Source organism: Phalangium opilio, unplaced genomic scaffold (genome assembly GCF_054372755.1).
Source record: "Phalangium opilio isolate 3A_F unplaced genomic scaffold, DU_Popi_V2 ptg000079l_1, whole genome shotgun sequence".
In the NCBI taxonomy this organism is placed as follows: domain Eukaryota; kingdom Metazoa; phylum Arthropoda; class Arachnida; order Opiliones; family Phalangiidae; genus Phalangium; species Phalangium opilio.
This window is the reverse complement of record NW_028324187.1, coordinates 8,840,999-8,865,375: the sequence shown is the minus strand read 5'-3', so window position 1 is coordinate 8,865,375 and position 24,377 is coordinate 8,840,999. Positions and strand designations below refer to the sequence as shown.

At 37.7% G+C, this 24,377-nt stretch overlaps 6 protein-coding genes across 12 annotated transcripts; 3 read left to right on the top strand and 3 right to left on the bottom strand.

Moving 5' to 3' along the window:
* Positions 1-4: 4 nt before the first annotated feature.
* Vha13 (V-type proton ATPase subunit Vha13) lies at positions 5-907 on the bottom strand. The gene is made up of 2 exons (XM_089846356.1): positions 782-907; positions 5-711 (listed from the first exon to the last, which is right to left on the bottom strand). Exon 2 carries the CDS (start codon positions 701-703, stop codon positions 347-349), a length of 357 nt encoding a protein of 118 aa, XP_089702482.1. The 5' UTR covers positions 704-711; positions 782-907; the 3' UTR covers positions 5-346.
* Positions 908-927: 20 nt separating this feature from the next.
* Sfxn1-3 (Sideroflexin-1-3) lies at positions 928-4,664 on the top strand. The gene is made up of 10 exons (XM_089846353.1): positions 928-1,063; positions 1,146-1,357; positions 1,426-1,599; positions 1,667-1,765; positions 1,910-1,985; positions 2,066-2,151; positions 2,221-2,348; positions 2,445-2,544; positions 3,892-3,939; positions 4,015-4,664. The coding sequence occupies exons 2-10, from the start codon at positions 1,197-1,199 to the stop codon at positions 4,109-4,111; spliced, it is 969 nt and encodes a 322-aa protein (XP_089702479.1). The 5' UTR covers positions 928-1,063; positions 1,146-1,196; the 3' UTR covers positions 4,112-4,664.
* Positions 4,654-6,213, bottom strand: LOC149654728 (RING finger protein 37). The gene is made up of 2 exons (XM_089846352.1): positions 5,808-6,213; positions 4,654-5,746 (listed from the first exon to the last, which is right to left on the bottom strand). Exons 1-2 carry the CDS (start codon positions 6,082-6,084, stop codon positions 4,683-4,685), a joined length of 1,341 nt encoding a protein of 446 aa, XP_089702478.1. The 5' UTR covers positions 6,085-6,213; the 3' UTR covers positions 4,654-4,682.
* An 87-nt stretch (positions 6,214-6,300) lies between these two features.
* LOC149654727 (uncharacterized) lies at positions 6,301-9,177 on the top strand. The gene is made up of 2 exons (XM_089846335.1): positions 6,301-8,427; positions 8,488-9,177. The coding sequence occupies exons 1-2, from the start codon at positions 6,674-6,676 to the stop codon at positions 8,993-8,995; spliced, it is 2,262 nt and encodes a 753-aa protein (XP_089702461.1). The 5' UTR covers positions 6,301-6,673; the 3' UTR covers positions 8,996-9,177.
* Positions 9,178-9,311: 134 nt separating this feature from the next.
* On the top strand, positions 9,312-18,861 carry hfp (Poly(U)-binding-splicing factor hfp). 5 transcript variants are annotated; one of them, XM_089846337.1, is made up of 10 exons: positions 9,312-9,419; positions 9,892-10,024; positions 12,826-12,883; positions 16,362-16,573; positions 16,680-16,940; positions 17,011-17,207; positions 17,302-17,887; positions 17,954-18,041; positions 18,096-18,470; positions 18,532-18,861. In XM_089846337.1, the coding sequence occupies exons 2-10, from the start codon at positions 9,962-9,964 to the stop codon at positions 18,639-18,641; spliced, it is 1,950 nt and encodes a 649-aa protein (XP_089702463.1). In that variant the 5' UTR covers positions 9,312-9,419; positions 9,892-9,961; the 3' UTR covers positions 18,642-18,861. The 5 variants fall into 5 exon arrangements, with proteins under 5 accessions (XP_089702463.1, XP_089702467.1, XP_089702465.1 ...); XM_089846341.1 differs by lacking the exons at positions 9,312-9,419; positions 9,892-10,024; positions 12,826-12,883 and adding exons at positions 13,505-14,689; positions 14,813-14,911; positions 15,769-15,902; XM_089846340.1 differs by lacking the exons at positions 9,312-9,419; positions 9,892-10,024; positions 12,826-12,883 and adding exons at positions 14,704-14,722; positions 14,813-14,911; positions 15,769-15,902.
* Positions 18,790-24,361, bottom strand: LOC149654725 (erythroid differentiation-related factor 1). Of its 3 annotated transcripts, none has more exons than XM_089846327.1 (15): positions 23,933-24,361; positions 23,712-23,819; positions 23,366-23,649; positions 23,232-23,295; positions 23,029-23,154; positions 22,892-22,951; positions 22,538-22,819; positions 22,228-22,473; positions 21,751-22,161; positions 21,371-21,691; positions 20,929-21,304; positions 20,631-20,861; positions 19,948-20,555; positions 19,576-19,882; positions 18,790-19,271 (listed from the first exon to the last, which is right to left on the bottom strand). In XM_089846327.1, exons 2-15 carry the CDS (start codon positions 23,787-23,789, stop codon positions 18,910-18,912), a joined length of 3,756 nt encoding a protein of 1,251 aa, XP_089702453.1. In that variant the 5' UTR covers positions 23,790-23,819; positions 23,933-24,361; the 3' UTR covers positions 18,790-18,909. The 3 variants fall into 3 exon arrangements, with proteins under 3 accessions (XP_089702453.1, XP_089702456.1, XP_089702454.1); XM_089846330.1 differs by having other exon boundaries at positions 23,712-23,879; positions 24,023-24,361; XM_089846328.1 differs by having other exon boundaries at positions 24,023-24,361.
* Between the last annotated feature and the right edge of the window lie 16 nt (positions 24,362-24,377).

The following is a 24,377-nucleotide window of genomic DNA, read 5'->3' as shown; positions in this document are numbered from 1 at the left end:
CATATTTCGCTAATAAGTTACTATATTTTAATTATACCCCATTATATTTTTTTTTTTTACATTACACGCAGTTTATTTGAGTGTACATTCAAAAATTAACAACAAATGGAATGATAAACCCTTATGTAGATCCAATCCAAATGAATCAGAAACGAGAAATTTTAACTTGATTACAAAATAAATTTAAACTAATACTTGTATACAAGAATGGAAGGAAACTCATGACAAAAATTACAACGATATATAACATTTTTATCTCTATATAGTTTATTTATCAACTGTTAAAGCTTTATATTAGATCTCCTAGAAACAGTTACATTAAGTAAGTACTCTTTTTAACTGGATACTACTTTTCCAAACGTAAATTTTGATGCAATTCGGGTTTAATATCGCAAACGAAGGTCAATAGTTGCTCTATAACTTTGTCCTTGTTAGCTTGAACGGAACGAGTCATGGTTTCCATTTTAGCTTTGGTATCAACCTCGATTTTCGTGGCGATATCTTCTCGAGATCCCATATGAGCGGATTCATATTCTCTGAATTGTTTCTCCTTTTCGGCTCTAAATTTTTCAATTTCAGCTTGAGCCTCCTCCTTAGCTTGCTTTAGTCTTCTAGCTTTACGTTTCCTGGCCTCTGCCACTTTTTCCGCGGCGCGTTTTTCGGCCGCCAAAAGTTGCTGAATTCCTTGAGTTTGGCCAGTCATGGTTTTATCTATAATTTAAGTCTAGACTTTGAATTTATTTTCATAAAAAAATAATCGAGATTAATTTAAATTTAATACCCTTAGGTATGATAAATTGAATGAGAGTAGTCGAGCTCGGCCTACTTTTTTCTTTCGATAAAGAGTCAGCTGATCACGGGTCACGAGACTTGATGATGATTGGAGCGCTTTTACGGTAAGCCGGGAAGTTACTGCAGACGACGTTAAAGAGCCAATAACAAGGACGGAAAGTGAAATATGGTGCGAGATGTAGTCGCTACATGGAGAAATGACATTACAAAGAACTTGGAGTGGAGACCTTCTATATTTGAGAAGCCCGGTGCCGGTGGTGTATGAACCACGGTATGCGTTGTAATTATTATTAAAACTTTTAATTTTAATTAATACTCTCAAGGTTTTTATTAAAATAATAAATAATCCATAGGAAATTTGAGTGGAATTAAATTGCACATCAAGAATTAAGAATCTCGTTAGTATGACAAATAAATTCGCTCATATAAATCTGGATGAGCCAAGATGGGATCAAGGAACATATTGGGGCAGAGCGAAGCATTTTTTCGCTGTAACAAACCCGTTGAATGTCCTCGCCACCAAAGAAGATTTGGAAAGAGCCAAACAACTCGTAACCAAATACAAGTAAGTAAAAGAATAATGCTAAATTTTACTTTAGAACAGTTGACAAACAAATACACATGAAACTGCAGAAAAGGGGATGACCTACCGAGCAACATTGACGAAGAGCAATTATGGCGGGCCAAACAACTCTACGACTCCGCTTTTCATCCTGATACTGGTGAAAAAATGATGCTTTTAGGCCGAATGTCAGCTCAAGTTCCCATGAACATGTGCATTACTGGTTGTATGCTAGCATTTTACAAGTAAGTCATCGAGACACCAGTCTATCAATTAGTTCAAGCAAGATCACCATAACCAAAATAATTTTAGAACAACTCCTCAAGTAATATTTTGGCAATGGATTAATCAGTCATTTAACGCATTTGTTAATTACACTAATCGTAGTGGAGATGCACCAATTCCAGTATCGTAAGCAAACATTTATAGGGTAATGGCAGCCCTCTGCCTTCGACTGTATTAAGCTCTATGGGGAAATAACATGGGGTGCCATTAGTCTATAGTACTATTACATAAAAGTACTTGAAGTTAAGGGTTCTACAATATACTTTACAGGCAGCTTGGCATATCTTATGCCATGGCAACTTCGGGTGCCCTAGTAACTGCCTTAGGTCTCAATAGTCTAGTCAAGGTATTGAGATAAATTATAATTAATTAATTAGGCCTATTTGTATTTGCTCAATCTGATAGATTAGGGAATTCCCTCCCTAGAGTGCTCCCCCTCTATTTGGTCGTTTTGTTCCATTTTGCGCTGTAGCTGCTGCTAACTGTGTCAACATTCCCATGATGAGACAAAAGTACGATAAATAAAACTTCCCAAAGTAAGAAAAACACCCTAATTTTCAATTGGGCGTATTTTATTTTAGGGAACTCAAGTCTGGCATCCCTGTTGTTGATGAACAAGGAAATAAGATTGGTCAATCCAAAAAGGCAGCTCAGTGGGCCATTGGTCAAGTAGTTTTGTCTAGAATTTGTATGGCCATGCCTGGAATGTGTAAGAACATCATTTTTATTTAAAATTACCTTTACATAGTTATAATGTTTATGTGTTTGTTTGTTTGTTTGTTTGTTTATTTTCTTGGTGTTTTAGTGACACCTCCGTTTATAATGGACTACCTCGAGAAGAAAAAAGTGCTACAGAAAATGCCTTGGATTAATGCGCCTCTTCAAGTTGCCATGTGTGGTGTTTTGTAAGTATTAGGGATAAAGGTAGGTTCAGGGTATCTAATATTATACTTTAAACGAAATATCTCCTTGAGATAGTAAGAAAATCACTAATAAAAAACCATTAAACTAACTGTAATTACAATTAATAATTTATATCCAATTAATTATCCATAAAATTAAAGAGTAGGACGGCGCCATTTTGTTTTTTCTGGTTATAAAAACGTTCACGCGCTGTAATTGGTCAAAATTCTAAGTGGCGACTATTTTGCAGACTATCTGCACGTGTTGTCTGTAAGATTAAAGAGTAGGAGGGTGCCATATTGTTTTTTCTGGTGATAAAGTAGTACACGCGCTGTAATTGGTCAAAATTCTTAGCGGCAACGATATTGCAGACTATCCCCACGTGTTTACTTTTCAAAATAGTAGTATTTCTACTGTAAAATCCTACCATACACAAACATTGACGTTAAGACCATTCGGGGGGGGGGAGGGAGGGGTTCTATATATTTTTTAGTCGGAAATCTACTATATTCGGGGTTTCTACATTGTGTAAATTAGTCTCAGCCAAGGCCCTTTCGTACAGCGTGATCGAGTGGGCTATGATATATTCGTGAGTTTGTATACCATACCAGGGCCGGAAATAAGCACACAGGAAACTGGACATTGTAAGGCGTGATCAATTGGGTTGTGATATGTAGGAGTTAATCAAGGCCAGGCTGAGAAATAAGCACGTGGCCCTGGACAAATCTCAACTTTAAAAATAATTCTTGGGGGTCTACTTAGCCCCGTGGCCACTTAATTAATTAAAAATTCGCAAAGTTTAACCATTTTAAGTGCCCAGTATTTTAATTCTAATTCTTGGGCTCTACTGGCCATCCGAATGTCCAGTTTAAAAATCCTTATTTCTCAGCATGGTCACTGGCAAAGAGTTACCACACCCTCTTTAGTCACGTGTGAATCGTGGATGAGAAGCGTGAGTCTACCAAAAATGGGGCGATGTAGGATGGACATTTTATAGACTCCTTTGGCGGGAGGGTAGGGTCAAAGAGGAGGGAAATAGGGAGAGAGAATTCTGCTTCCCCCCCTGGGCAACATATTCCTTTTGCGGGAGGGAAGATACAAGATACTCCCCCCCCCGGCGATATGGCTATAAATAGTCCTGGCTCGACTTAACAAAGGAATAAAAAATACGGATTTTGTTGGGTATGGTACTATGGGTGTGTTGGGTATGGGACTATGGGTGGTAATTACGGAAAGTTGATGGTTTTATTATCAGTAGTTTCTGAGGTGTTTTGATTAAGCTTTAATGTTAAGTACCCTGAAGAATTAAATTAAACTTTTCTAATGAGTATTTAATAAACTCTGTACAGCCTGGTTTTTGCAACTCCATTATGTTGCGCATTATTTCCCCAAAAGAGGTAGGGATCGAACATATTACTCCAAACATATTTATACGTTTGACGTTAATTATCTAATAATTTATAATTATTTAGCTCCCTTCCTGTTGGAAGTTTAGAACCGGAGCTTCAAGAAATAATTGATAAATTACCCCAAAAACCCCAAGTTGTTTATTACAATAAAGGTCTCTAAATGTTACACGTTACACTCGCCAATTAGGCCTATAATCCCCAGCACAAAATTCACAATTAAAGAAAAAAGGCTAAGAAGAGAAAATAATATACTAAAAAAATATAGTCCGTTGAATTTGAATTTGTTTTCCAATGGTACAAATTTATTTTTTTGAAAAAGGAGATATAAAAATCACCGCAATAATTGCCAATTGCTGATGCTGATGCTGCTGCTGGAAAGAATTTGAGAATTATTTAATTTTTTACTGAATTTTGAGAAGAAAGATTAGATAATTGTATTGTGTTTTTTTATAGTCATTAGTTTACTAATTAATTTTGAAAACTTTTCCCAATTGAGGTGTTTACTGTTTATACTTAGAAATAGTTTAAAATATATTATATCATTCCCCTTTACCGTTAGTGGTTAAAAAAATTATAGACCAATTTATGGAAATTTAATATTTACAACTTCCTCCGACTCCGAGTAAGTTCGTGGGTTTAAAGTTAAACTACTTGTTTGTTTATTTGTTTGTTTGTTTGTTATTGAATAACAAAATACAAAAATTGTTATCTTATGGTATAAACATTTTTATTTACAAAGGTAAACAATTTACATGAATTAATATTATTTCACTGCGTTTAAATAATTTACGACATTGGGGACATTTTTCCGCTGTTCCATTTTGAAATTTGAAGGTACCGGTACAAGTTTTGCAAATAAGGTGTTTGCACGGTAACTGATATTGATTGTTAAGTAGTAATTTGCATATTGAACAACAAATATCATTAGATTCTGATTCTGAAAGTTTATCAGGAGTTTTCGGCTTTTTATCACCCAAAATTGAAGCTACAGCTTCGTCTAAACTAAAAGCTAAGCTTTCATCATGATTTTTGGGTTCCTTCGACAGTTTTGTAGGCTTTTTAATTACTCCTATGTATTCTACATCGTCTATTGCGCGTTTTAGGCCACGTGTTGCCGAAGAGGAAGTTGTTGGAAGTAATCTTGATTGAATGCAATTTGTAGATTGTTCAGTTGACCCTAAAATTCTTGGAACATCGTGATGGACAATTCCTTCGGTAGCTTTTTTAGCTAGATAATTATCAATACGTAATTTTAAGGAAGTGTTCGGTAAAGGTTTTCTCGTTTCCGAAAAGGGTAGTCCAGTGAAAGGGTCAAAAGGTTGCCGTCCTGTTTGATAAAGTTTATCTAAAGATGTTTTATCTATTGACCGTCCTGATGGTAAGAGTATAGGAAAGGTCATAGTGTTGTAAGTTATAGAGTCCAAGAAATCTTCAGGGACAGTTTCATTGTCTTGAAGAGTTATGGTTTGTTTAGTTTCTTTTTGTATGGTTTTTGGAATCACCAGCGGTATATTAGAGATATTTGGGGTGGTAAGGGCAGAAATTATAGATGGATCTGTAGACCTACAAGGTTGACCCCATATCTCGACACTTTTTAGTCCCGGTACTCCGCTATTAGTCATTCGAAGTATTCGCAGTTTTAAACTACCAACAGCTGATAAGAAATTGGCGCTTTTAAAGAGCATTTTCTTGCAGTCTGTAGCAATAATATTAGTTTTACTTCCTCGAAAACGGTTATTTTCAAGAGTTATATATGGCGATTTTAATCCATAACATCTGGCGACATTTGTGTACTCTAAAAGACCATGACAAAATTAGTTGAAAATTAATTACTTACTATGAAGCCAATGAGTAACCTCTAATATCTGCTGGGTTCATTTTGTTGGAAACATACAATTCAAAGGCTTCTACGTGATAAGAGCCGCAAGTAGTATTTAATTTTACGCAATATAAGTTAATTAAACATTTAAATGTGAAAATAATCTCAATTGGGGGTTTAATATAATATTCTACTCTGAAGCCTTTATTGTCTATGGAATTTCCAAGCAGATTTTTCGCGTCATAACCGTCCGCACTAACTTGATGGCAAATTACAGTAGTTTCACAATGTTTTTGGGTAAAATTTATAGACATAATTATGATTTAATTTAATGTTTGAAAAGTATAGTTTAAAATGTTAATTTCCATGACGAACCGATCGTCAAGATCAAAGATTGAAGAACTGTCAAATTTTAGTTCGTCTGCTATTTCATGGGCTTAGACGAGAACCCTGGAAATCACGAATCTTTTAAAGAATAGACCACTTTGATTTAACGAAGGAGGAAAAACATTGCTGGCCCTTTAAGGTTTAGAGATCGTGAGCTTGAGCTGCAGAGACACCCTGAAGGGTTCCTACCCCTTTTTTGCATCGAAATGGTCTACTGCCTAGGCCTTGTCCCTAGATAGCTAGAATGCTTATTTCACGCCCTAACTGATGATCAGAAAGCTGTCTGCTATGAATTCTGTAATTTCTGTTTTTCTATTACAACAAGTTCGCGTTCGTAACATGTGGCAGTAGGATATGACACTCGCTCAGGGTTTCGGTGAGCTTTATTTTATTGGTAATTTTTCTTATTGAAAATTCTCAGATAATTCAGAGAGGAATAGATAGTTCAAGTTATACGCTTAGTTGTTATATTAGCAAAACTATTCTTTATAAAGCCCATAATGACTTTCGTAAATTATGGCTTCTTTGGAAGTTTTAGTACCGAAAAAAGACAAAAGTGACATTATACCAGCTGTCCTAAACCTTAATAAATTGCCCAAATTCGGACAGCCCATTAAATTAGACATGTCAAAATTAGATACTTCAAAGTTTCCCCTTGTATCATTAACAAGATTTGATGAAGTACAAAAATCAGTATGTAAAACTAAAAGAAAAAAAACTAAGAAAAAGGTTAAAACAAAAGAGACAATGACTATTGCTTGTCAAACGGATGTCTCTATATCTGATGATGCTTTTGCTTTGTTATCATCTGATACTGAAACTATCGGTTCAACTGGTACACCTAATTTCGCTAGTCCCGGACCTTCCACAAATGCTTTTAAAAACACTCAACAAAAATCTCCATTAGGAGCAGCTATCGAAATGCATACTCCCATTCTAGGGAGAGTTAAGGCGAAATTAGTTACATTGCCTACTGGTATTCAGCCCACTAACGAGACTGTTGAAACACAGTGTAGTACAAAGGAAAGAGTGACGCGAAGGGGAGCTAAGGTTACTTTACCTAGTGGTTGTCAGGTGACGGAGAACAAAACTGTTGAGAATTTTAAGTTAACGGAAGCGCGTGTTACAATTGAAAGACTCTCAAATTCCGATATTGAAAGGTGGACTAAAAGAGTCAAAAAACGTCCCAGGAGTAAGTCTAGTAAACGAGAATGTAATCGTGAGAGTAAAGAGATAGTAGTTATCCCTGACTCCAGTGAACAGTCTACGAGCTCTTCTAGAGGACGAACAAAGTGTAAAGCTAATAAGGGATCTAAAAGCTCTACCAAAGTTGAAGACAGAGATAAAGCTACCTCTGATAAAGAGAGAGCTAAATCTCCCTCTGATAAAGAGAGAGCTAAATCTATCTCTGATAAAGAGAAAGCTAAATCTCCCTCTGATATAGAGAAAGCTAAATCTCCCTCTGATAAAGAGAGAGCTAAAGCTCCCTCTGATAAAGAGAGAGCTAAATCTCCCTCTGATAAAGAGAGAGCTAAATCTCCCTCTGATAAAGAGCGAGCTAAATCTCCCTCTGATAAAGAGCGAGCTATTTCTCCCTCTGATAGAGAGCAAACAGAGGTAGCGTCAAACAAACAAACAAGGAGCTCTTCTACGGGTAGGGAAAAAAGTACAAGGCAATCACCGAAAAATGGTCGATCTAGCAGTGACATTAGACAAACTGTGAATAAATCTCAAAATAATGTTACAAAGGCGCGAAATGTTTCAAATGACGAATCATCGAGCAAAGTATCTCTAGTTGTTTCCATTGACATATCAGAGATTGAATGTACCAATCAAGTGATTGAATCTGTCTCTGAACCAGATAAAGTTATTGAAAATTCGCGTATTGAAGCTGAAAATATGTGTAGGCCTAAAAATGTTAATCATTGTAAAGAAACAAAGAGTCCCAAGAAAATCAAATCAAAATCGAAAAAGCAGTCATTGTGTGGCAAAGATAAAATCGAAAATTCTGAACAACGACAAAATACTTCTGATAAAAATTGTAATCATATTTCCAAGTCCAAAACATCGAAAAAATTGCCTCCAAGAACAACTGAAAACGGCTGTGAAAGCCTGAACGGCGGCCCTAAAAATGGGAGCTGCGAAAGCCTGAACGGGCCTAATAATAGAAGCTGTGAAAGCCTGAACGGGCCTAATAATAGAAGCTGTGAAAGCCTGAACGGGCCCAATAATAGAAGCTGTGAAAGCCTGAACGGGCCTAATAATAGCAGGTGTGTAAGCCTGAACGGGCCTAATAGCAGTGAAAGCCTGAACGGGCCTAATAATAGCAGGTGTGTAAGCCTGAACGGGCCTAATAATAGCAGGTGTGTAAGCCTGAACGGGCCTAATAATAGAAGCTGTGAAAGCCTGAACGGGCCCAATAATAGAAGCTGTGAAAGCCTGAACGGGCCCAATAATAGAAGCTGTGAAAGCCTGAACGGGCCTAATAATAGCAGGTGTGTAAGCCTGAACGGGCCTAATAATAGCAGGTGTGTAAGCCTGAACGGGCCTAATAATAGCAGGTGTGTAAGCCTGAACGGGCCTAATAATAGCAGGTGTGTAAGCCTGAACGGGCCTAATAATGGCAGTGAAAGCCTGAACGGGATTAATAATGGCAATGAAACTCCTGAAGAAACGAAATTACGAAAAATGCAGGAACTTAAAACAATGTTCAGTAAAGCGGGTATAGATCTAAAAAAGTTGTCAAAAGAAATTGACATAGACGAGTTCAAAAAGAAACTTGAACAACACAACTGTAAAACTATGACTCTTGAGCTAAGAAGTAAACCATCTCTGTAAAAAAAAAATGCAGCACATTCCATTTTCATGTAGTTCATTTTGATATTACGCGTTTCTTTGGCATGTAGCTGATAAACTAAAGTACTATTAGTTCAAAAGCATGCTAAAGTAAAAAAAGGCATTTCTTATAATTTTTTTTCATCATGAACCTTTTTTAAGCGAAATAAAGTTCCAAAATCAAATATTTTGTTCCTTTGTTCATGACACACTTCTTGAAGTAGCCTCCTACTTCTTTTAATGGACTTCTATAGCTCGATGTTCCAGCGTGATTAAGTGGGCCGTGATTTTAGACTCTACTACTCCTCTCATAAGTTCTCCTTGCTCCCACGCACAGTCGCCAATCGCCATTTTCCTTTCCGTGAAAGTTATAAGCGGGGATTGGCCATTGTTTTCATCGAAGTTGTAATTTGTTGTCAATTCTATCTTGGATGAAGAATAGTTACACTTGGATATATCAGTCGAGAAATTTTTGGACCACAAATGGCTTACGCGACCTTCGCGCCGCGTAGTGTGAAAATCTTGAAACTCCCGTAACAAACAAGAAACACGTGTTTAGTTTAGCCAAGGCCTAGGGCTATTTAAACATCAACTTTACTGGTTTCTTTTATTATAGAAGGTAATTATATTTAAAGTATAAAGTCACCTACTATAATAATTAGAAGAATAATAGTTCATCTTTAAAACTTCCATAATCACAAATCACCGCATAAACAAAAGCCACTGAAAACGATCTTAACCCTAACCGCCGTTTATTTTTCAAATTCAAACGGAATCAGAGCAGACGACGTAACAAACGGAAACCAAAAAATAAACATTTCCGCGACCGCGGCCAGAAGCACACGTTATACTACGAGTGATATATCCAAGTGTAACTATTCTTCATCCAAGATTCTATCAATTGTAAATATATTATTCGCTTAGTTAATTAAAATCTAAAAATTGAGAAGAAAACGTCTTTGATGTGATATGGACGACGTGACTTCTCCTAGTCATCACAATGGAAGTTTTCCAGTGAAATCGGAATTTAAGGTAATTATTATTAAGCCTTGGCCAAGCTGGCCTAAGGTTGTCTGTCAGAGTGTCTGTGTCTCTCGGATTTTTGTCCATTGTCCACTGTTTTATAATATATATACGGAATACGACAGTAAAGAAACTAGAAACCAATAAAAATTTTAGTTAGAAGTATTTACAGGGTTCGTACGGAACCTGGATAAGTCAGGGATATGGAAAATAGGGGAACAAGTCAGGGATTTAAAAGTTTTTCCTAAAAAGTCAGGGATATGTCAGGGATTTTGTTTGGTATATCAAACCATGCTTCGAGTAATGCTAAATGTTAGCCAGGTGTGAAAATTGGGCTCTGGTAAATACCTTAAAATGGTCAGGGATATTGCGAAAATTTGGTCAGGGATAAGTTGGAAAAGTCAGGGATTATGTAAAAAAAAAAATACGAACCTTGCTCTGGTTCTAGTAGAGATGCGGGGATGTCCTTTGAGTATGTTATAGTCCAATTTGTCCCCCATCCAACCATACTAAAAACTTAGGGCTACAACAAACAGGGGCCGAGTAATTAAGGAAAACGTAAACAAACAACAACCTCCATAGGAATAGCACTAAACTTCGGAGGCTCGTAACTCTGGTTCTACTAGAGATACGGGGATGTCCTTTGAGTATGTTATAGTCCAATTTGTCCCCCATCCAACCATACTAAAAACTTAGGGCTACAACAAACAGGGGCCGAGTGATTAAGCAAAACGTAAACAAACAAACCCCTCCATAGGAATAGCATTAGACTATACTTTGCAGGCTCGTAACTCTGTTTCTACTAGAGATACGAGGATGTCCTTTGGATATGTTATAGTGCAATTTGTCCCCCATCCAACCATACTAAAAACTTAGGACTACAACAAACAGGGGCCGAGTAATTAAGCAAAACGTAAACTAACAACCCCTCCATAGGAATAGCATTAGACCCAACTGTGGAGGCTCGTAACTCTGGTTCTAGTAGAGATACGGGGTTGTCCTTTGAGTATGTTATAGTCCAATTTGTCCCCCATCCAACCATACTAAAAACTTAGGGCTACAACAAACAGGGGCCGAGTGATTAAGCAAAACGTAAACAAACAAACCCCTCCATAGGAATAGCATTAGACCCAACTTTGCAGGCTCGTAACTCTGTTTCTACTAGAGATACGAGGATGTCCTTTGGATATGTTATAGTGCAATTTGTCCCCCATCCAACCATACTAAAAACTTAGGACTACAACAAACAGGGGCCGAGTAATTAAGCAAAACGTAAACTAACAACCCCTCCATAGGAATAGCATTAGACCCAACTGTGGAGGCTCGTAACTCTGGTTCTAGTAGAGATACGGGGTTGTCCTTTGAGTATGTTATAGTCCAATTTATCCCCCATCCAACCATACTAAAAACTTAGGGCTACAACAAACAGGGGCCGAGTGATTAAGCAAAACGTAAACAAACAAACCCTCCATAGGAATAGCATTAGACCCAACTTTGCAGGCTCGTAACTCTGTTTCTACTCGAGATACGAGGATGTCCTTTGGATATGTTATAGTGCAATTTGTCCCCCATCCAACCATACTAAAAACTTAGGACTACAACAAACAGGGGCCGAGTAATTAAGCAAAACGTAAACTAACAACCCCTCCATAGGAATAGCATTAGACCCAACTGTGGAGGCTCGTAACTCTGGTTCTAGTAGAGATACGGGGTTGTCCTTTGAGTATGTTATAGTCCAATTTGTCCCCCATCCAACCATACTAAAAACTTAGGGCTACAACAAACAGGGGCCGAGTGATTAAGCAAAACGTAAACAAACAAACCCCTCCATAGGAATAGCATCAGACCCAACTTTGCAGGCTCGTAACTCTGGTTCTAGTAGAGATACGGGGTTGTCCTTGAGTATGTTATAGTCCAATTTGTCCCCCATCCAACCATACTAAAAACTTAGGGCTACAACAAACAGGGGCCGAGTGATTAAGCAAAACGTAAACAAACAAACCCCTCCATAGGAATAGCATTAGACCCAACTTTGCAGGCTCGTAACTCTGTTTCTACTAGAGATACGAGGATGTCCTTTGGATATGTTATAGTGCAATTTGTCCCCCATCCAACCATACTAAAAACTTAGGACTGCAACAAACAGGGGCCGAGTAATTAAGCAAAACGTAAACTAACAACCCCTCCATAGGAATAGCATTAGACCCAACTGTGGAGGCTCGTAACTCTGGTTCTAGTAGAGATACGGGGTTGTCCTTTGAGTATGTTATAGTCCAATTTGTCCCCCATCCAACCATACTAAAAACTTAGGGCTACAACAAACAGGGGCCGAGTGATTAAGCAAAACGTAAACTAACAACCCCTCCATAGGAATAGCATTAGACCCAACTGTGGAGGCTCGTAACTCTGGTTCTAGTAGAGATACGGGGTTGTCCTTTGAGTATGTTATAGTCCAATTTGTCCCCCATCCAACCATACTAAAAACTTAGGGCTACAACAAACAGGGGCCGAGTGATTAAGCAAAACGTAAACTAACAACCCCTCCATAGGAATAGCATTAGACCCAACTTTGGAGGCTCGTAACTCTGGTTCTAGTAGAGATACGGGAATGTCCTTTGGATATGTTATAGTGCAATTTGTCCCCCATCCAACCATACTAAAAACTTAGGGCTACGACAAACAGGGGCGGCGTAATTAAGCAAAACGTAAACTAACAACCCCCTCCATAGGAATAGCATTACACTAAACTTTGGAGGCTCGTAACTATTAAATAAACGACGTTTAAAACTAATGATAGATATATTTTGTAGGGAGCAATGGAATTTGACGATGATCCACCGGTACCAATTAAGAAGTTCAAACATGAGGGTATGAAAATTACTCATTTGAGTTTTTATATCGTTAATTCACGCATTGTTTTTATAACGGTTCAGTGCACCTTAATAATATATTGCCGATTTTATAAAAGTCATTATAAATTCTCGCTTCATTATTAGAGAGATTAGGTTATGCCAAAAAAAAAAAATCTCAACCTTCTGAAAGTCACATTTTGTCTCTCTCTCTTGCGCTTTAAATTTTCTTTAATAAAACGGAACTGGTTTTCGCGCGACATTCGACATTCGGTATTTGTTAATTATAAAAATACCACCGTCAAATTGATTGTTAACAGCTTAAAGCAATGTGTATAAAAACCATAGCTGGGAAACGTGACGTGTAATGTTGGAACGTGCAAAATGGTTTGTACTTTGAAGGTTTTATCACTGTAAATTGCTGATATAATATATATACGTACCATATTTTTGGCAAAATATATATTAATAATAATAATAATAATAATAATAATAATTATAACGGGATGACAAAAAGGAAAAAAAAAAAAAAAGTTTGGAATATATTGGATGAAAAATACGTTGAACTAAGCTTGTTCTTTTTCTTGTTTTTCTTTTTTCTTTATCATTTCAGAGCTGATTATGAGAGAGGGTGCGATCGAGACACACGCAAAATATGCCTCCTCCTCTTCCATTGAATCGCCCCTTTACAAAAAAAAATACCTGATAACAAATTTTGTCGTACCAAAAAACATTTCAATAGGCTTATTGAATTCGACGTACGTGTCGTTTTTATCCCGGTATATTTTTTCAGACAAACAATTTTCATCATTATATAATTTCATTTCTGTACCGGAGAGAAATGTTTATTATTTATTTTAATTTTGAGGATGGTCAAGCCTGCGCCATTTCTGTTACATGTAATCTTATTGCCCCTTAAGAAATTCCTACATATGTTAGAAACAACCCCTACAAACAAACAATCTTTCACCGCATTGCGTTTTACTCCCTTTAATTTTGTTAGATAAGAAAGGTAAGTTTCAAAGATTTTCGCGCTCTGTTCGGTAAATTAGTTTGTATTTTCGTAAATACGTGTCACTTTAAAGGGTTGGCAGTCAACAGTCGCGTACTGAAAGGATAAGTTTAGCTAACATAACATTATACCTTAAAAAATGGCCTATTTCTAAATACAAAAGGAAAAATAATAAAAAAAGAATGATTAGCATTTAATTAGTAAGTTAAAAACGAGGACTAGTACGCCGCCATTTTGTTTAGTGGTGGATTCTAAAAGGAAACTCTTGCGTGATCGAGTGCGCCATGCCTGTAAAAATTCAACCAATCCCGATAGGGGTGGCTATCAGACGTCACTAGAGCAATGGCGGCGCGGTACTCCTCGTTTTTAAGACTAATTAAATGCTAGTTATTTTGTAATAAGAGATAATTTATTTTAATTTTAATATTTTCCCTTTTATAATTAGGAAAAGTGCGTTCTTTTAAGGTGTATAATGTTATGTTACATGGACTTTTCCTATAAATAAATAATATTAGCATGTTTCAACATCGTGTTTGATTTGAGGCAGGCTTGATTCTTGTCCGTCGCGATTTCTCGCGAAAAAAAAAAACTGGGGAAGGGAGAGGGCTATATTTGATCCATCTTTGTTTTTTCCCATCTCGTTTTTTTTGTAGTCGCCTCTTCGGTTTGTTTGCTAAACGCACGCACAATCCTCGCAGAAGATTCTGGAGAGACTTTTTCCTTTCTTCCAAAAATCAAAGGCGCTTCGCCCCCTAAACCAATCGTAAACCGTAGCCAGGACGATACCTAAACAACCGCTATGATCCAAAATTTGTACTTATCTATTTCTAAAACAAATTAACTATCGTTAGTTTCAAATCGATATATATAAATATCTTTTTTTGTGAGAAAGATTCGTTTGAGGATATTTTTTTTTCTACTGTGTTTGATATACAGGGATCCCTGTGCGTGTGCCATTTTTTGGTTGCTGATTTTACAGTTCACGGAATATCATTGGATCGAAATAAAAGGCTCCGCAACTGGATCTTTAATCTTGTTAGTCAGATTGTATTGTTTTAAAACATATTTTGAGGACATAGTTAAGGTTTAAAGTATTTAAAACCGCACCCATCCTGATTTTCCTTCCCAGTAGATCAGAGAAAATTAGTTTAATTAAAATATACGCGGGTAAAGTTTTCATTGGTTCAAAAAACAATCTTGCTTCGATGCCTAAATCTCCTCTATTGTTGCACTCTCTACTCTACATCACACCTTTTTACATTTCTTAGGGAAATTCTTTCAATCTCTAATCTAAATTGGGTCTAGGAAATACCATAAGTTTATAAGACATGTTCCTTCCATAAGTATAACACTACGTATACTATTCGTAATGTTAGAGACTTACAACTCGAGTTAGTTCGAGAATTGAAGCCCTATACTCGGTTGCAGTCCATCTAGGTCCTATTTAGTCTGTAATAAGCCTTTGACAGCGCCTTTACCCTGAATCTATGACCTACGTCACTTCATTCGTGACAAGCTCTAGTTTCTAAGTTACCAGTGACAAACTTATGTCCAACATATCTTATGAACTTATGAAAATACTTAATACTTAACAACAATATTTTGAACCAATTAAAATTTTAAGTCTCAAAAAACATTCAATAGGGTAATAGGCATGTTTTTTTTTTCTTTTTTCTTAACACAATTGCGCCTTAAGCCTATTTAGATTTTAGAGAAGTTATTTCGATTCGCACAATTATAGTTATAATTCCCAAAGATGGACATAAAATAAAATAAAATAAAAAAATCTTGAGAAAACGTATGAAATCGGTTTGAAAGGAAATAATGATGTATTTTTCTCTCTCTCTCTCTTCTTTTTTCTTTCTCTCTCTCCTATTTTTTATGCCGTGTAGTTGTGTGTGACAAAGTTGAAACCGACTTGACTCTCGCAACCCCTAGGTTGGCATCATAATAGGCATTGCACGTACGATACGATACGGTTCTCATTGGTGTGACAAAAATACAAAACTACCAGTGGTAAAAAAACGTAATCTATATTTAAATCCTAACCATCCAAAAAAAAAAAAAAAAAAAAAACTTAAAAGAAAGTGTCTCAAATCATTTGTCTATAAAATATATTTATAATAATGGTGCTTTAATCGCTCTTTTTTTATCTTTTCAAATAGAAAAGTTACGCGCACTCGAATATCTAAACAAACAAATATACCACCCAAAAGGTTCAGGGTTGTTTTAAAACGAACTTTAACGAGCCTCGCGTCATTGTTAATGCTAGAAAATGCAATCGTAAATTTTAATTGCAGCGTCCCTTTTCAACCTCCGTTACTATTTGTCCACCGTTGCTATTTTTGATTGCATTTTTACTTCAGGCTCGTTAAGTCTAATCTATAGTGACTAGTCTCTCTTGTGCCGTTTGTTAGAATAATCGTGGATATGGCTCTACTTAATAGTCTTACCGATGTTATCTAATTAAAAGACGTTGTTTCAGATGCGGGATCTCCCAGCCCACCGCAAGTTGAACAGACTGGACCGGTATTGGCCGGTCCCGGTGCCTTGAGAAGTCCGAGTGCACTCTTGGGTTTAGGACTAGCTAAATTATCCGGCGATCAACATGACATGGTGACCAGAGCAAAGAAATACGCCATGGAGCAAAGTATTAAGAATGTCCTTATGAAACAAACGATAGCCCATCAACAACAGGTATTGCGCAAGCGTTCAAAGTTAATTATAGGTTGAAGGGGTCAAGTTTTAGAGTTTGTATCGTATGTAAAACGTGTCTTTCTCGCCCCTCCCCCCCTCCCCGCAGCAACAAAAAACCCTTCAACGCCACCAGGCTTTGGTTTTAATGTGCCGAGTATATGTTGGCAGTATTAGTTTTGAGTTGAAAGAGGATACCATAAGGCAGGCTTTCCTGCCCTTTGGACCCATCAAGTCTATTAACATGTCTTGGGATCCTGTCACTCAAAAACACAAGGGTTTCGCCTTTGTTGAGTATGAGTTACCCGAAGCCGCGCAATTGGCTCTTGACCAAATGAACGGCGTCATGATTGGTGGACGGAATATTAAAGTACGCGCGTCAATTATGTCCCTATGTACGGTGGAAGTTAGTTGGTTTTAAACTTAAGGTGTTTACGTAGGTTGGCAGACCGAGTAACATGCCGCAAGCGGCTCCGATTATAGAACAAATCATGGAAGAGGCAAAAACTTATAATCGCATTTATGTCGCGTCAGTTCACCAGGATCTCTGTGAAGCCGATATTCAAAGCGTGTTTGAGGCATTTGGAAAGATTCGTTATTGTAAACTCACATCTTCCAGCATTCCCGGCAAACACAAGTTAGTTTTAAGTTACCATAAGCTTATTATACAAGACCCCCCTCCCCGCAATAAGTCAGATTCGCTCAAATATGGTAACCGTTTCTCACTACAGGGGGTATGGCTTTATTGAATATGAGAATAACCAAGCGGCGCAAGACGCGATCGCATCAATGAACCTCTTTGATCTTGGAGGGCAGTATCTTAGAGTCGGAAGGGCAATTACCCCGCCAAATGCGTTAACAGTTCCCAGTGCACCCAGTACAATGCCCACAGCAGCCGCGGTAGCGGCGGCGGCGGCTACAGCCAAAATCCAAGCTATGGACGCGGTGGCGAGTAACGCTTTGGCGCTTGGATTAGGATCCGGTAGCGCGGCGACTACCAATAACACCGCGGCTGCCGCGGTGGCATTAGCAGCCGCTATTCCGCCACCCGGAATCGCTATACCAACTATTGGACCGCCAGGATTGGTGGCGCCTCCCGTTTTACCTCAACCCGTTTTAGCTTCCACGGCTCCTGGTGTCATTACGGGAGTTACGCCAATTCCACCTCCGAGTATCGTCGGATCCCTTCCAGTAGCTACCACCGCCGCGGCCATACCCATCGCCCCTCCATCTATCGTATTACCACCCGCAACTACAGCCACTTCTGTCTTGGAGAACTTATCGCAGCCATCTCAGCATCTTTTACAAGTAACAAAAGTAAGTCTTCGAGACTTACCAATCAACCAACCAGCGCGAAACTGACCACGATAAAACTTCGTATAGCATCTTCAAATGGCGGCCCATCTTCTACCAAATCATTCTATTCCAGTCGTTATTCCTACAGCTTCGACAACCTCAGCCCCCATGCTGGGTAAGGCCAAATCCTTGGCCTTGATGGGCAGTCATTTAACTCTTTACAATACAGATGTTCAATTGAACGCGGCGGCGGCGGCCGCTGCGGCGTTGAAACAATCGGAACAGGAAGAGTTGGAAAAGAAACTCGCGGAGGAAGTTTCAGAGTCTCAGACCTTGCAACAGCAAGAGAATATGGTTATCAAAGGATCAAACGCTAGACAATTATTGATGCAGAAACTTATGAGACGAACGGAGTCGTCCGTAGTTATTTTAAGAAATATGGTTGGAGTTGAGGATCTTGATGACGAATTAGAATCGGAAGTTACGGACGAATGCGGTCGGTTTGGAGCCGTTAATCGCGTTATTATTTATCAGGAAAGACAATCGGAGGATGAAGATGCGGAAATTATTGTTAAAATCTTTGTTGAATTCGCTCATACACAATGTAAGTTTATTATAGATACAGTTTCCTTCAAACTATATGAGTATTTTTGGTCGCATTTCAGCTGCCATTAAAGCGAAAGACGCCCTTAATGGACGGTACTTTGGAGGTCGAATTGTAAGGGCCGAACTTTATGATCAAACACTTTACGAAGCCAATGATCTTTCCGGTTAGACATTAAGTTTCGTTCTATGTATTGACCATATTCTTCATTACCAGTGGATTTATTCAACGAAGAAGACAATTCGTATATGAATACTATAATTGTGTATGAATTATTTCAAAAATTTGAGACAAACGCTGTAAGTAAATCGAGCCCCCATTTTATGTTTTGTTTTGTCTTGTTTTAATTAAACAAGTTTTTACAACTCTGAGAGTTGTTTCAAACGTACAAGTGTTACAACATTAATTAATTAACAACGGAGATGTTCATCCATTGCATTTACAACACTGGATAATGAATCATATTTTTTTCAATATCATCCAAGGCACATGAAATGTTTTTTATCACATTGTTGTCTTTCTTTTCCAAAATGGAAATGATCTTATTCCATTTCTTCTCGGCTGCTTTACCCGATTTCTGATATTTACATATATCGTATATCAAACTTATCAGTTTTTGGCACATTAAGTTTAACAGCGAATCCAATTGTTGTTCTTCGTCGTCTTCTCCGCACGCTATTGATTCGCTTTTGGTGGCGCCTTTCTCCTTCGCTAAACCTTGTTGAAAGATGCATTTGCATTTCACAGCCACTTCCAGCATTTGGTATAAAGTGCGCAGTTTCGATTTGGCTCCAGTTTGCGCTGCGTTTTGTTTCGAAGGAGATTAATTAACTAATTAGCTCGCGAAGAGACGTCTTAATTAGCCTTATTCCTGATCAGCGCCACCTACCCATAGCGGCGACTTTGAGAACGACTGTAAGCGGCAAGCCAATCAGATGTCGCTAAAATCTGGTGACGTCATTTTTGGTAAGACCCGAGAGTGCCAGTCACTGACGTCACCAGATTTTAGCAACATCTGATTGGCTTGCCGCTTACAGTAGTTCTCAAAGTCGCCGCTATGGGTAGGTGGCGCTGATCAGGAATAAGGCTAATCGGTGATACTTACAAGCTAGACTGGCTTCACGAAGAGCTATCCATTTCAATAAGACCGAAACCAATTCCGTCGAACTCCCCACAATTTCGTATAACTTTGCTGCTTCGTCATAGTGACTTTCCGCCTTCTGTTTCTGCAATTTACGACGATGGTCGTTTGAGATTGTGTTACGAAACGCATTATGGTGTAATGAACCCAATCTATGATGTATCGTCGCTGCCCGATACTGGTATTGATATAAATATTGCGGACCTTTTTGACAACCGATATCGCATAATTCCAATGCCTTTTGCATACTGGATACTATTTCGTTTTCAACCTATAAAAATCGCGTGTCGTGTGACGCATTTATTGTAAACGTTATGACGTATAATGGAAACTTACTTCTTCCTGAGATATATTTGCCAATGGTGGATAATCTTGCATCTGTGTCGCTTTAGTGAAGAGTGTTGTGCATAGATCCCAATGGACATTTTCCAACTGTTGCGTATTGTCCGATTGCTTTTCTTTGAGTATTTCCATCGCGCGTTTATAATACTGGATCGCTTTCTGATAGTATCGTTTCTCTTGATTGGTCAATGGTTTTTGGTTTGAGGTCGTATTAGGTAAAGTATGACATGCCGAAGCGCAAACTCTCATTAAACGACCGAGATTGGAGTTTAATAAGGCCGAGTTGTTGACGTCTTTCGTTTCTTCAAAGGCTTTCAAAGACCTTGAGAGTTGTTCCTCGCTGTTTTTCCATAACGTGGCCACATTATCGTTTAGTACTCCGATATCATTCCATATTATAAGGCCTTCATTCATGTAATATATCCCCAATTCGTTGCAAACGTACGCCAGTCTTCTCGTTAAGCTCATGTACGCTTCTTTCCTGGGACCTACACTTTCCGCGGCTTGTTTCTCAAATAAGTTAATGGCCGTCTTATAACAACGTACGCTGAGTTTTAACGCTTCTTCGGTAGTTTTTGGCCATTGATAACACCAATCGTATTCTGTCCGATAGCAAAACAAACAAAGCCTATGTCCAGAAATATCCATAGTTAAACTTACCACCACCATGATCTTACCAATTTCAAGTTCATCGGAGAAATGTTCTTTCAAACTACTATCGAGTATGGAATACTCTTCGAATTCGTCTTTATGCGTTTTTAACACAGTTTCGTCTAAAAACGATCCTTTACTCCCTTCTTTACGAACAGAAATGAAGTGAACGTCACCCGCCAAACCCAATAAGTGAGATATGTAGAAGTTATGGGTTATATTTATCTGTTTGACTGGCATATTGCGGGCTGCGTTGGCTAACAGGAAAGATTAACTATTACACGCAATGTTCCTCTTAGAAATTTAGTAGAAATTGTGTACTACCATCGGAAACTAGACCTAATTGAACACACTGCAGCGCTCTCCCATATTCTTTATTAGTGCAAGCTACTTCTCCTAAGGCGGAATATATTTGTACATTTTTCAAGAACAATACCGCTTTGCAGTAATTTTTGGCTAAGTTTTGTTTAGGGGACATCGCTATAGCTTTTTCGTCCTTTGTCTTATCTTTATCTTTGTTTTTCAACGGAGTAAATGGTAATGGGATTGACTGACTGGGTCTGGCGAATTCAACCCATTCTTCGTTTTTACCACTATCAGTACCAGTTTTATTCGTCGATTCAGAAGGTAGTTTTGTAGGGTCAACTGATGTGGTTGTTTTACTTAGGGTTTGATACTTCAACGCGATACACTTAAGTCCCTATGTTTAATAATGAAATTAAACTATTACCCCTGATAATTAGGCCTAGTTTAAAACTGAACTGACTTCTAAGATTTCTCGCTGCCCTTTCAAACACCTATCTTGCCAGTTTTGTCCAAATGATGGTATGGCTTTTTCGGCATCGCTTAACCCTTCTTTTCCGTGACACGGAACGGGTATACGACAAAGTGACTTGACATCGACGGAAAATTTGCTCTCTTTTTTACTGGCTTTATCGTCTCTGTCGTCACTTTCATCTGAACTACTCTGCCAAGTATCGTCGCTCTCTTCAGATGCCGGTATGTTAAGGGATTGGTGCACTATGTTAGGCTCCATATCATTAGGGAAGTAAAGATCTGCTAAGAGGTAATGAGCCGAAGCAGCGACCTAAAGAAAAATCAAATTATATTTTCAATGACAACCCGAACACGTATGTAACCAAATACTTGTGGATGAGTTTTCTTGTCTATGAGCATAAGACAGTTGCTTAGAAGTTTGAAAACAGTTCCCCTTTTGCCCTGTTTGGATTCCTTCATGTTAATCGCGACTCTGTACAAAAGCATAGCGACTGGTAATGTGAAAGGGTTGCGTTTCAGTCCGTCGTCAGTCGTTTCACTTTCTCTTTCACGTTCATCATCAACTACAACTTCCTCTTTATCCAGGAGTGTTGTTAAGTCGTACAACTTGACAACATCGTCGTGTTTGCCTTTTAAAAGCCAGTATGTATGTCCGCTTTTTGTAGCGTTTGATTTAAGGAATGATAAGAGATTTTGGGCGATGTCTTTGACTAGTTTCGGGGAAAATTGGGACTCCGAGGACATTTTGGGAATGTCCTCAGTTTTAAGGAGTTCGTATTTCTGCAGACGAGTGATAGTTTATTAAACCTGGACTTAAGTCGTATGTACAGTGGTGGTTTTACATACTTTTACTATACCATCAAGGTGATAACACATAACCACTTCAGGAACGTTACACATTAAGTTATCCAACCAATAATCCAACCCTGTTAGAACATTAATTGGTTTTGCCATATCGCGCAAACGTAGACTAACAACTGGATGCGTTCCACCCCCGAAAATTGGCAAATCTGAACCAATTAACATTCGAATATCTTCGAACGTCCATAGAACGTTACGTAGAAATTCGTGGTGTTCATTTCCAGGGTCAATCTATCAACAAAAAGAGTTGACTTTGAGAGTAACTTAATTAGGATCGCGTGTAAGCTAGGTATACCTCTTCGGCACTTCTAGGAACTAACTGCTCGACAGTCGAGCCCCCTTGAAATGTAATGCTAGCTAAGGAAGGCATTCTAATAGGGCTTCCGCATGACGCGGATGCCGCGTCTGATTCATGGAAACCTGTCTCAGGTTGTGAGAAATTTGTGTCCTTTTCCGAATCAGTTTTGGTATCATTATCATATCCTTCATTTACAACGCTATGATACAGAAACTTGGACAACATATTTTTATATTGTAAATATCCACGACTCTTATTTTTTCTCAAACATTTCTTTTCCTACAAATCCAAATCGGGCTTTTGTTAATGCAATACAACTTCGAAATACGATAGAAATTATAATTATATTACAGTTTCCTGCAATTCTGTTAAATGATCGTAGTAAAACTTTTTCAACCATTGCCATTCTTTCTACATGATATTAAAGACGAAATTTTAATTATTTATAATGAAGATAAGATAAGCTAAAACGGAACTGCTGTAATTACTTTGGAAGCTCTTAATAAGTGGCTATGTATATCAAATTCGTCTAATAATATCGTTTTGCCAACTCTATGCACCATCATGCTGATATGGCTATTACAAAACGGTATCTTCAATAATTTTTTAATGTTCTAAAAACCCAACCCAATAATAATTAACTTATCTTAAACTATATTAACGTACGTATCTATATGGTTAAAAAAAATACCTCAGCATCAGATACTACATCAACTTCCCCAACATAATCAGGAAAGTTATTGGCAATTACAAAGCTATTAATATTAATATTTATTTATTTAATTAAATAACTTTAAAGTTATAGTATTTTTATTTCTTTTCTACCTAGAAAATAACGTAGAATTTTGTTTTGGGAATATCCATGGTGATGTAGATTCCCTTTCTTCCTCCTCCTCCTCAACACCTTCATGGTGTCGAGATTCTCTGTTGGTATTGAGTTTATGCTGGTGGTCTCTCTGAATGGCTCTCATTCGTAACCAGTTCGAGGGAGGGTCATTTAAATTAGTGTTACAACTTAATTGTAAGAATCTGGGAGGTACATTAGCTGCCGGTATACATTTTTTGACTACAGCTATTGATTTTACACCTCCAGTATCAATATCTTTATACTTTGAAGAATGATTGTAATTATGTAAGTAATTGTGAATTTGATTGAGGTTTAATCAATTACTTCTGATATTTCCGTGTCAAGTTTGATTGGGTTTTCTTCAGGGAACATTACCTCCTTTTTATTTATTTCTTCAGTCATGTTGGTAAATTATGGGAAACAAATATTTGTCTAAAGATATTTATATTTATGAATTATATTATTAATTTTTTTCTCTCAATTTTAGATAGACTGTTAAGAAAAAATAATATAATTAGATAGAATAATCATCATAATTGTCGTACATTATAATTAGTTGTCGTCTGCTAATTTATAATATTTAATAATTCATCCTCATATAGAGGTTATAATCATTGATGTTATAAAGTACATACTCCTTTTTTTCCGTCGTTGTCCCCGCGGAAGGTTGTTTTCACAATTTTAAACCAATATGGATCCCCAAGGGCGGGTAATTCATATGTATATGTATTGTAGTGGGCATCGGTTAATTTTTACTGAAAAGAAAATTTCTATGGACCCCCGGCATCGTCTGCTTCTGCTAGGAGTCATTGCCGGGTTAAGTAGAGTAGACCCACACAGAGACAATGATTTAATTGGATATAGTTGTGGGTGCTCCTGTTTTGATTGGATACTGACTAAGTCCGCATTGTACCTCGAGTCATCGACCGATATGGGACTTACTAAAAAAAAGTAGAGAATGACTAAACGAAAGGATAGTTAAGCCAATCA

What these genes read in the sequence shown, in the direction of transcription:
- LOC149654727 (XM_089846335.1), top strand. Translation starts at nt 6,674, where the DNA reads ATGGCTTCTTTGGAAGTTTTAGTACCGAAAAAAGACAAAAGTGACATT. An exon ending in AACGGGCCTAATAATAGCAG is followed by an intron (nt 8,428 to 8,487) that starts GTGTGTAAGCCT and finishes TAATAATAGCAG; the next exon opens with GTGTGTAAGCCTGAACGGGC.
- hfp (XM_089846337.1), top strand. Translation starts at nt 9,962, where the DNA reads ATGGACGACGTGACTTCTCCTAGTCATCACAATGGAAGTTTTCCAGTG. An exon ending in ATCTTTTACAAGTAACAAAA is followed by an intron (nt 17,888 to 17,953) that starts GTAAGTCTTCGA and finishes AACTTCGTATAG; the next exon opens with CATCTTCAAATGGCGGCCCA. An exon ending in AACCTCAGCCCCCATGCTGG is followed by an intron (nt 18,042 to 18,095) that starts GTAAGGCCAAAT and finishes TTTACAATACAG; the next exon opens with ATGTTCAATTGAACGCGGCG.
- LOC149654725 (XM_089846327.1), bottom strand. Translation starts at nt 23,789, where the DNA reads ATGACTGAAGAAATAAATAAAAAGGAGGTAATGTTCCCTGAAGAAAAC. An exon ending in TAACAGAATTGCAGGAAACT is followed by an intron (nt 22,820 to 22,891) that starts GTAATATAATTA and finishes TTGGATTTGTAG; the next exon opens with GAAAAGAAATGTTTGAGAAA. An exon ending in CAAATATATCTCAGGAAGAA is followed by an intron (nt 19,883 to 19,947) that starts GTAAGTTTCCAT and finishes CGATTTTTATAG; the next exon opens with GTTGAAAACGAAATAGTATC.
- Sfxn1-3 (XM_089846353.1), top strand. Translation starts at nt 1,197, where the DNA reads ATGACAAATAAATTCGCTCATATAAATCTGGATGAGCCAAGATGGGAT. An exon ending in GTCTCAATAGTCTAGTCAAG is followed by an intron (nt 1,986 to 2,065) that starts GTATTGAGATAA and finishes TTCCCTCCCTAG; the next exon opens with AGTGCTCCCCCTCTATTTGG. An exon ending in GTTGCCATGTGTGGTGTTTT is followed by an intron (nt 2,545 to 3,891) that starts GTAAGTATTAGG and finishes AACTCTGTACAG; the next exon opens with CCTGGTTTTTGCAACTCCAT.
- Vha13 (XM_089846356.1), bottom strand. Translation starts at nt 703, where the DNA reads ATGACTGGCCAAACTCAAGGAATTCAGCAACTTTTGGCGGCCGAAAAA.
- LOC149654728 (XM_089846352.1), bottom strand. Translation starts at nt 6,084, where the DNA reads ATGTCTATAAATTTTACCCAAAAACATTGTGAAACTACTGTAATTTGC. An exon ending in GAACCCAGCAGATATTAGAG is followed by an intron (nt 5,747 to 5,807) that starts GTTACTCATTGG and finishes ATGGTCTTTTAG; the next exon opens with AGTACACAAATGTCGCCAGA.